The 11,387-nt window shown below is 38.8% G+C and overlaps 1 protein-coding gene across 1 annotated transcript; it reads left to right on the forward strand.

Annotated features, from left to right (window-relative positions):
• The first annotated feature begins 3,096 nt into the window (after nucleotides 1-3,096).
• LOC115525762 (olfactory receptor 147-like) lies at nucleotides 3,097-4,032 on the forward strand. The gene has a single exon (XM_030333124.1). It carries the CDS (start codon nucleotides 3,100-3,102, stop codon nucleotides 4,030-4,032), a length of 933 nt encoding a protein of 310 aa, XP_030188984.1. The 5' UTR covers nucleotides 3,097-3,099.
• Nucleotides 4,033-11,387: the final 7,355 nt, after the last annotated feature.

The raw sequence follows: 11,387 nt of genomic DNA on the forward strand, positions 1-11,387 counted from the left end.
GAAGGGAGGAAATGAGAGTTTTGTGACATAAGGCTAAGCCCAGAATCTTCTATAATCACTCCACACTTGCCCAGAATCTCCTATAATCACTCCACACTTGCCCATATTTACATGGTGTGTATTAAACATGAAAAAATACTTTCAGCTCTAGCTTAGAACCTTAGCCCTAGATTTTTCTTATTAATGTGATTTGATAGAGTTTGGAGGGAGCATTTCTGGTTATTGTATCAGTTAAAAAAGAGTTTGTAACTTTCCATAGAAAATGCATTTTTACCAGGTGCCTGGGTGGCTCAGTCAATTAAGTGTCTGATTCTTGGTTTCCGCTCAGGTCATAATCTCATGGTTCATGAGTTCAAGTCCTGGCAGCGCGGAGCCTGCTCGACATTCTCTCTCTCTCCCCTTCTCTCTGCCCCTCCCCTGCTTGCACACTCTCTCTCTCAAAAAAAAAAAAAAAAAAAAAACAAACAAACAAACTTTAAAAAACAACTTAAAAAAAAAAAAGAAGTTTTTCTTCATCACTGCTGCAGTCCAAGGCATGTCTGTCCAGTGAGACACTGTTCAAGTTTGGTCTGAGGAATATTTAGTCCCCTAGTAATTTTGAGGGGTCTGAGAATGATAATTGGGACTCATTTCAGTCACTGTTTGGTTTTAAATTATCCTAAGCATAAAACCCACAATTGGAGGATTTCTCAAATTTTCTTCTTGCCCGGGGCGCCTGGGTGGCGCAGTCGGTTAAGCGTCCGACTTCAGCCAGGTCACGATCTCGCGGTCCAGGAGTTCGAGCCCCGCGTCGGGCTCTGGGCTGATGGCTCGGAGCCTGGAGCCTGTTTCCGATTCTGTGTCTCCCTCTCTCTCTGCCCCTCCCCCGTTCATGCTCTGTCTCTCTCTGTCCCAAAAATGAATAAACGTTGAAAAAAAAATTAAAAAAAAAAAAGAAAAAAAAATTTTCTTCTTGCCCTTCTAATCTTTTTCTCTTTATTTTCTCTCACTGGGTTTACCTGATCCCATGGCTTTAGCCTCCAGGGAAACCATCCCCAAATCTTCTTCTCATGTACCAACCTTCCTCCTTTTCCTTCTTACATTTATTTGACCTTAGTTGGGCATTTTCCTAACATGCGCTTATGCTTGGATGTCCTGTTAGCAGCTGGCACTCATCATGTTCAACACTGAATGTATGATTGTTATAAATATCTCCAATATTTTTGAGTTATTTTTGTTTGCAGGATAATAGCATAGTTTATCCAAACACCTAAGCTAGTATCTTTTGGAATTTTTTTTTTTTTTTTGTCTATTTCTACTTTCTTTGTAAGAAGTCCTAGTGGATCTTCCTTTGCAACATCTCTAAGAGTATGTTTGTTTCTTGGAATTACTCACAGTAGCACTATTAACTCAGGGCACTTAAAAATCATTCACTGGTTTTTGTGATTGCCCCCCAAAGCTGACCCTGCCTCTTGCTTTCCTTATACCAGTCCATCTTGCTGGTGCACACTGTGTTAATCTTCTCGAGTCTGCATTTTGATTATTTCAATCCTGTGCCAAAAAAGAAATAAAAATCCTAATGCCCTCCCATCATGAGCTGACCTGGATTTTGGCATTTTAGAGCTTCGTATACTAATCCAAATCTGTCTTTTGATCTGAGTGTATGCTGTAGTCCCTGGGGAGAGACATCGGGACCTCTCTGAGAGCCTGTGGAAGTCCTCTATGTGACATTCAGAGAGGAGGAAGATTATATTCTTTCTTTGAGTTCAATACTTTTGATCTGAAGTGCTCCTACATGACCACTAAGAGTTCCGCAGTGGCCTTCACTTACCATACTAGTGTTTTTCCTGTTCTACACTCGGGTGTGCAAAGAAAAGGGTTGACACCACGTTAGCCTTTGCCTGTGGGGCAAGAATTCTGTTGTAGTGTCCAGGAAGGATGGAAAAAAGGGATTCTCATTCATTCATTTAATTAAACAAATATTTATTCAGTACCTACTATATATGCTTGGTAATACTTTAAGTTGCTACGGAAAGAGTACTGAAGAAAACAGACAAAAGCCTGCCCCCTTTGAAACTTAAATTAACGTGGATGTGAGTATATGAAGGTATGTGTGTATCGATTGTGAAAAGACACAACAAACCAACAAATAATGTATAGTATTTCATGTAGCAAGAGGTGCTGTGGATGCAGGAAAGATCATCTGCTTTTCTACTTGGGGATATGCCCTATTTGGCAACAGACCAAAATGTATGTAAAAGGGTAAATTCCAATAATGTAGTGTTATTATAATGAACTAGGCTACAAATGCAGAGTAGGTAATTTTGCTACAAAGCCTGATCTCTGGGGAAAACACTGGGAGAAATGTCTTCCAATATTTAATCAGGTCTCTAGGATTTCCTAACTCATGAAAACCCTTGAGGTCATATTAGCAGGGGGCTCTCTGGGCATGAGTAGATACTATTTACTACCCGCTAGCCTGGAGAAAAATACTCTGGGCAAAGCCACCATTAGATATCATGATCTATAACTCACGGCTTCTCAGAAGTCTGTGCTCTGGTTCCTTTCATACAAAATTCCCTCAGAACAAACCCAGTAACAAAGAAGAATCTCCGTTTTGGGCTGCTTGCCTGGAAAATTCATCAGAGCCACTTGTGCCCCCTTGAAAATAAGGGAGAAGGGTTAGCACAGCCCAACAGTGAAATTCCGATGCAGAAGGGTGAGTGATGAATTTTATGTATCCCCTTATTTTTCCAAACCTCAGCTATGAGGCTGAAGATCTGAAATGCCATGATCTCCTGTCTGCTAAGACAGCCATTGAGCATTAGGTGGGGCTGAGGGACTGTGAAAGCTGAAGTAGAGCAGAGATGATGGAGTCCTGATCCCTCACAGGGGTACTCAGTTACCCCTACAGCACTTGCCTGCTGGTGTTTTTGATAGACATCTTTAAACACTCTCAGCCTTTATCCAATGGAGACAGCAAAGGCACACAGGAGGGTGGGTGTGAGTTAATTCTAATTCTGGGACTCTGTCTCATTATGGAGGGATTGGGGGAAGAGGGCTGGGTGCTCATTTTTATGTCACCCTCTGTCCTGTTCTCACAGATACGCCCTAGGGAACATGGCAGCAGGCAATGACTCTTCAGTGACCCAGTTTATCCTGCTGGGTTTAACACAACAGCCAGAACTCCAGCTGCCTCTCTTCTTCATTTTCTTAGGAATCTACGTGGTCACCGTGATGGGGAACATGGGCTTGATTATTCTGATTGGTCTGAAGCCTCACCTGCACACTCCCATGTACTACTTTCTCTTCAACCTTTCCTTCATTGATCTCTGCTACTCGTCTGTCATAATGCCTAGAATACTGATAGGTTTTGTAAAGCAAAACACCATCTCTTACGCAGAGTGCGTGGCTCAGCTCTGTTTCTTCTCCTTCTTTGTCATTGATGAGTGCTATATTTTGACATCGATGGCCTATGACCGGTATGTGGCCATCTGTAAGCCCCTGCTTTACAAGGCCATCATGTCCCACCAGGTCTGCCTCATGCTGATGGCAGGAACATATGCAATGGGGTTTGTGGGTGCCATGGCCCACACCGGGTGCATGCTGAGGCTCACGTTCTGTGATGGCAACATCATTCATCATTACATGTGTGACATACCTCCTCTCCTTCAGCTCTCCTGCACAAGCACCTACGTCAACGAGCTGGTGGTTTTCATTGTGGTGGGAATCAATGTAATAATGCCCAGTCTCACCATCACCATTTCTTACACCTTGATTGTCTCCAACATCCTCCGTATCCGTTCTACAGGGGGCAGGTCCAAAGCCTTCAGTACCTGCACCTCCCACATAGTTACTGTTTCTCTCTTCTTTGGAGCATCGGCATTCATGTATCTAAGGCCTTTTTCTACTGGGTATTTGGATCAAGATAAGGTATCCACACTTTTTTATACCATTGTGGGGCCAATGATGAATCCTTTTATCTATAGTCTGAGGAACAAAGATGTCAAAATTGCACTGAGTAAGACTTTTAAGAAAAGGGTGTTCTCTTGAATAGAAACGGTGTTAGTTACAGATGCCAACTCCTAGTAAAGGCAGACAGTGTATGAAGCTATGGAGAGAACAGTAAGAAATCAAAGTAGAAATGCAAATGATTCAAATATAGGGTAAATTAAGCTAATTATTTATAAGTTATTTCACAAAGACAATATAAGGAGGAGGAGGATCAGTCCTTTATCTTTTCATAGGAAGTAAAAAAACAGTTCATTTGCCATTCTCCAGCTTATTTTTAGAAGTTATAAAGTTTTCAGTATAAAAGGTTGAATGATGGTAAATCCAAAAATGGTAACATTTGGATTTTTGACTGAGGCATGTCTGGAATTCCTGTGAAGCTTTGTCTTGGATATGTGGACTTTGGTGGACTTTAGCTTTGGCCTTGTATTCATTTGTTCAATAAACCTGTATGGAAAGATTATGGTGGCCATGAGAGTGGTCTATTTGAGTGCTGTAGGGCATTTTGTTCGGGGAGACTCCTTCATTTCCCAAATGAAGATAAAAATAGGAAGATGTTCTTCTGCATCTGGTCTCTGGTCTCAAAGGACTGTGGTAAATGGAGATTTCCTCCTGATGCTGGATCCTAAGGACAAGAAACTGAGGTAACTTTATAGAGCCATCAGGAATAAAGGGAACCTATACTGGGTTTTGCCTCTTGGGACTTCAGGGCAGGAAATATAGGTACTAGGAGAGGCTATATTAATTTTACTAGAAACATTTACCAATTATTGGTAGTGGAATGTTTGTCCTTTTCTCAAATAGACCTAATAATCTCTAATCCCATAGCAATCAGCATTTTCCCTTTATTATTTTCACTCCGCCTGTTTTTTTACTACCTGTGCCAGAGGTTTGCTGGCACAAACGATGTAGTTATTTAATGAGTAAACAGATACTGAGCACCTATCCTATACCACCCTCTGTTTTTAAACATCGCAGACACAGAAGTAAAAGACACACAGTGTCTGTGCTCTCATAGGGCACATAGGGTTGTTTTCGTAGTCTTGAGACTTGGGATTTTTTATGTCTTCTGAATGCAAATTGTATCAGACATATGATTCATAAATATTTTCCACTAATCCGCCTTCTCTTTTCATTCTCTTGATAGTGTCTCTCAAAGAGCAGAAAATATTAATTTTAATGAATTCTAATGTCTCACGTTTTTAATAATGGATTGAACTTTTGGTGTCATATTTGCTTATCCCAAAGTCCCAAGGATTTTTTGCTTATGTTTTCTTTTCTATGTATCATGATGTTTAAACCCATGATCATTTTGAATTACTTTTTCTATATGGTGTGGGCTGTTGATCTGAGTAAATGTTTTTGCATATGGATATCTAATTATTCCGCAACCCTTTGTTGAAAAGTAGTTCAGACTCAAGATAGGTCAGCAAAGATATCCGGACCCAGAGGTAGTGGTCGAGGAGGAGGGGAGATGTGTGGATCTGGCAGTGCTGGTCACTGATGAATGCCCCTGTGCTTCTCAGGGGGTTATAGGAAAGTGTGGGGAGGAGAATTGCTGGGTAAATTGAAAGTCTATGTTTAACTTTTTATGAACCTGCCCTACTGCTTTCAAAAGAGGCTCTACTGGGTGGATCAGTCAGTTAAGCCTCTGACTTCAGCTCAGGTCATGATCTCGCAGTTCACAGGTTCGAGTCACATGTCGGGCTCTGTGCTGACGGTTCAGAGTCTGGAGCCTGCTTCAGATTCTGTGTCTCCCTCTCTCTCTCTGCCCCTCCCCTGCTCATGCTGTCTCTCTCTGTCTCAAAAATAAATAAACGTTAAAAAAATTCAAAACAAAACAAAAACAAAGAGGCCTTACTATTATTATATTCCCACCGGCAATACATGACAATTTTTCCTGCATGTTTTTGCCAACACTTAGTAATGTCTTTCTTTTTAATCATAGCCATTCTGGTGGGTGTGCAGTGGTATCTCATTTTGGTTTTAATTTGCACATTCTTAATGCATACTGATACTGAACATTTTTTCATATGCTTATTAGCCAATTGTATATCTTCTTGGAAATACCTGTTTGAAAAGTGTACCTACTTTCTTTTTCTAATTGAAGTATAGGGGACATACATTATTATATTAGTTTTAGGTGTACATCATAGTGAATTGACAATTCTATGCATGATGCGATGATCATCATGATAAATGTAATTACCATCTGCAAGCATACAATGCTGTTACAATATTATTGACTATATTCCCTATGCTGTACTTTTCATGTCCATGACTTTTTCGGATTTGGTTATTTCTCTACTCAATATTAAATTGTAAGATGCAATTAAGGAAATGAAAAGTCAAATCATATACCAAGAAAATATATATCTGATAATGGACTTGTGTTAAGAAAATATAAACAACCTTTACAACTTATTATGTTTGTATGGTTTATTATTTTCCATTCTTTTACTTTCAACCTACCTATGTTATATTTGAAGCAAGCTTCTTGCAGGTAGCCTGTGGTTGGGTCATTTTTAAATGGACCTTTAAAATCTTTGCTTTTTAATTGGCCTCTCCATTTACGTTATTTAGACCATTATTGATCTTTTGATGTCTGAGGGGCTTACCCTACCATTGTGTTACTAGTTTTCTATTTCTTTCCACTGTTTCTTATTCCTCTGTTTCCCCTTTTCTTGCCTTCTTATTGATTACTTGATCTTTCTTAGAATTCAGCTTTGATTTATACTTGGTAATTTGAAGTATATCTGTCTGTATACTGTAGGTATCACAACATACATATGTAACTTACATTGTTGGCATTGACATTTTATGACTTGCCGTAAAGTGGAGAACACTTGCTTCTACTTACTTCCTTTTATGCCATTCCATTAAAAAGAACTGTCTTTAGTATTTCCTCTACAAGCATTGAGTGTCATATCAGATGGTGTACTTTTGCTTCAAATGTCAAAAAATAGTTTTAAAAAATCTTCAAGATAGTCTGTTATATTTACCTCTATTTTTACACAGTCACAAGGTCTTCCTTCCTGGAGTTCCAAGCTTCCTCCTGTGATCATTTCCTTTCTGTTTGGTATACTTTTTAAAGACATTCTGTAAGGATCAGTATATTGAGGACAAATAATCTTAGGTTTCCTTCCTCTGAAAATGTATTTATTTCCCTTTCATTCCTGAAGGATATTGCCAGTGGATATAGAAGTCAAAATTGGCAGTTCTTTCCTTTCACTGGAAGCCCCTTTCCTTCATTATTTTATACGGGGAATCCACTGTCCTCTTAGTCATTGTATCTCTGTGGGTAATTTGTCACTTCTCTCTACCTTCATGGAAGATTTTGTTTGGCTTTGGTTTCCAAAGGTTTGATTATGATGAGCCATGACATGGCTTTCTTTGGATTTATTCTGTCTGAGGTTTGCACAGCTCTTGAATCTGTCTTCCACTGATTTCGAGAACATTTTAGCTGCTATGTCTTTGCATGTTGTTTTTAGCATTACTCACCTTCCCTTTGCTTTCTGTGACTCCAAAGATATAAATTTTAGGGGTTTTGTTACTGTTCCATAGGTCTCTGAGGCCCTGTTTACTTTTATCTAGTCTATTTTTTTTTCTGTTATTCACATTATATAGTTTCTCTTGATTTACTTCTGAGTCCACTGTTTCTTTCCTCTGTTGTCTTTAATCTACTCTGAAGCCCATTCTGTGAGTTTATTTCATTTATTGTAAATTTTAGCTGTAAAATTTCTTTTTGGTACTTTTTTAAGAAAAATTAAAATATAATTTGTTTTTAATTTTTTATTAAGTTTATTTATTTATTTATTTATTGAGAGACAGAGAGAGAGAGAGAGAGAGAGAGAGAGAGAGAGAATCCCAACCCAAGAAGGTTCCACACTGTCAGTGCAGAGCCGGATGCAGGGCTCGAACTCACAAACCATGAGACCATGACCTGAGCTGAAGTCAAGAGTCGGACACGTAACTGACTGAGCACCCCAGGAGCGCCTAATTTGTTTTTAAAGAAAAAATTTTCATGTCAAGTTCAAAACGTTAGTGACACTAGCTAAAGTTTATTATGTTAACATATTTAATCAATTGTTTTAAATATGATATTGGTACATTATTGGAGTTACGTTGTCCTGTTTTCTGTTTTCTTTTTTTCTTCCTTTTTTTTTTTGCTTAGTCTTTTTTGATTAAGGTTTTTATTTTGATATAATTGTAGATACATATGCAACTGTAAGAAGTAATAAAGAGAGGTCCTGTGTATCATCTACCCGATTTCCTCCCCATGTGACATCTTGCAAAACAATAGTATCAAACAACCAGGATCTTGACATTACCCTTTTATAGCCAAACTCACTTCTCGCTCAATCCCACCCCCTCCTTGACACCTAGCAGCCACTAATTTGCTCATTATTTCTACAATTTTGCCATTTCCAGAATGTTCCACACATGGAATCATACAGTACATAACATTTTGACATTTTTTCACTCCGTTTAATTCTCTGAATATTTATTCAGATTGTTGCATGTATTAATAGTTGTCTTTTTATTACTGGGTTGTATTTTATGATATGGAAGTATGATAATTTAACCACTCACACTTGGAAGGAAACCCCAGTTCTTTCCAGGTTTTGGCTGTTATGGATAAAGCTGCTAAAACATTTATGCGTATGTTTTTTCTGTAAATATTTCTAGGATCAATGCCCTGGAGTGCAATTGCTGGGTTGAGTGGTAGTTGCATGTTTAAGTGTTTTGAGAAAGAAGAAAATTCTGCTATTTTGACAATATGGATGGACCCTGAGGGCATTATGTTAAGTGAAATAAATAAGAAGAAGAAAGACAAATACCATATGACACGATTTACATGTAGAATCTGAAAAAAAAAATAAGCTTGGAAAAACAGTAAAATGGTGGTTACCAGGGGCTGGGGAGACATTGTTTAGGGGTACGAACTTGCAACTAGTAGATAAATCTTTGAGATCTAACACACAGCATAGTGATTATAGTCAGCAACACGATTATAAACTTCAAGTTTGCTAAGAGACTAGCTTTTAATTGTTCTCACTGCAAAAAAAGAACTACATGATGTGATAGAGGTATTAGCTAATGCTATGGTGGCAATCATATTGCAGTATATAAATATATCAAATAAACACATTATACACCATAAATTTTCACAGTATTATATGTCAGCTATATCTCAGTAAAAAAAAGAAAAAGAAAGTGAATTTATTTTTTATTTATTTTTTTTTTTTAATTTTTTTTTTCAACGTTTATTTATTTTTGGGACAGAGAGAGACAGAGCATGAACGGGCGAGGGGCAGAGAGAGAGGGAGACACAGAATCGGAAACAGGCTCCAGGCTCTGAGCCATCAGCCCAGAGCCTGACGCGGGGCTCGAACTCACGGAACGCGAGATCATGACCTGGCTGAAGTCGGATGCTTAACCGACTGCGCCACCCAGGCGCCCCAAGAAAGTGAATTTAGATTGAGGAAAAAAAGAGAGAGACAGAGAGAAAAAGAAACAGCCAAAATCTTTCCAGAGTTGCTATGGTACAACTTTCCATTCCTTCCAGCAATATACAAAGGATCCAGTTCTTCTACATCTATGCCATCATTTGGTATTGCGACTATATTTCATTTTGGTCATTCTGATGGGTGTGAACTGATATGTCATTGAGGTCTTAATTTTTATTACCTTAAATCCCCGATGATATTGAACATATTTTCATGTGCTTATTTGGTAGGCATATGTCCTCTCCAGTGACTGGTCTCTTCATATCTTTTGCACATTTTCTGTTTTGGCATTGCTGTTGTTGTTTTTACTATTGAGTTTTGAGAGTTTTTCTTTTTCTTTTTTCCTTTTTTTAAAATGTTTATTTATTTTTGAGAGAGAAAGGCAGAGCATGCACAAGTGGGGGGGGGGCAGGGAGAGAGGGAGACACAGAATCCGAAGCAGGCTCCAGGCTCTGAGCTGTCAGCACAGAGCCTGACGTGGGGCTTGAACTCATAAGCAGTGAGATCATGACCTGAGCCAAAGTTGGACGCTCAACCGACTGAGCTACCCAGGCGCCCCTCTTTTTTTCTTCTTAAACACATTCTAGATTCGTTCCAGGAAGTCATTTGTTGGGCATGTGGATTATAGACATTGTCTCTGGCTTATATAATTTTGCTCTTATCATTTTTATTTCTTTTCTTCTGTGTTCTTTGGGCTTCTGCAGTGGGGATTTGTCTGTGCTCCTTATTTATTTATTTACTTATTCATTCATTCAGTCAGTCATTTATATCACAGAGGACTGAGACATTTATTTTTTATTTTATATTTAAATTTCTATTATTTTTTAAGTTTATTTATTTTCAGAGACTGTGAATACAAGTGGAGGAGGGGCAGAGAGAGAGGGAGAGAGAGAATCCCGACTAGGTTGTCAGTGAAAAGCTCATTGCAGGGCTCAAACTCAGGAACCCCAAGACCATGACCTGAGCCAAATCAAGAGTCAGAGGCTTAACCAACTGAGCCACCCAGGAGCCCCTATTTAACATTTAAATTATAATCCATTACTGCTTTATTTATTCTGTTGCTCACATTATTCAAATTTTGGCCATTGAGAACCCTTTCAATTGGTTCTTGTGTCTCTGACATAACCCTATCTGTGTGTGTGTGTGTGTGTGTGTGTGTGTGTGTGTGTATAGTTTAGTACTTTTTTGCTTTGTGCCACTACAAAATGCTCCAGGCTGATCTTTTCTGCCCAAGTTCCTTTCCTGGTTTCTTTTTCATCTTGTTCTTTTTTTTTTTTTTTTTTTTTTTTTGGAGAACACCATTAGAAACCAATGTCTGGGCATTGGATTTACTTGCTGTTACTAGGGTATCATTGCTTCTAGGCCCTCTAAGCTGACAGAACAAGGGTGTATATGTGTGTGTGTGTGTGTGTGTGTGTGTACATTTCTAGAAATATGTCCATATGTAATCATCTGTAGCTATGTTACGTTAAACATGAGTTCATACTGGTGACTCCAAATCTAATCCCTTATCACCTTTCTCTCCTTGCTTGTTTGTAAGCTGCCATTCTCACAGTAAGATACTTGTCTCCCACCATCTGCCATTGATTTACCCAAGAGTTTAAGGAGCTATTTAAAGGTCAAGGAATAATTATCTCAAAGAAGACTTCCCTTAGTTAAAGGTCTACCATGACATTGAGACCTCTAAGGTAATTGGGGGTTTATTAACAGCAAAGGCTAGATTCAACTGTCTAAGATATTATGGTATAATCGGAATGTGAGGGCTCTGAAGCCACAGAGATGTGAGTCGAAATCCTGGCTCCAATTATTACTGGCTGCATGACCTTGGAAAAATTACATCACCTCCCTCAGTCTCAGTTTCCTTGTCTGTATAATGTGATCAATAAC

The sequence above is a fragment of the Lynx canadensis genome, chromosome D1 (genome assembly GCF_007474595.2).
Source record: "Lynx canadensis isolate LIC74 chromosome D1, mLynCan4.pri.v2, whole genome shotgun sequence".
Lineage (NCBI taxonomy): Eukaryota > Metazoa > Chordata > Mammalia > Carnivora > Felidae > Lynx > Lynx canadensis.

What these genes read in the sequence shown, in the direction of transcription:
- LOC115525762 (XM_030333124.1), top strand. Translation starts at nt 3,100, where the DNA reads ATGGCAGCAGGCAATGACTCTTCAGTGACCCAGTTTATCCTGCTGGGT.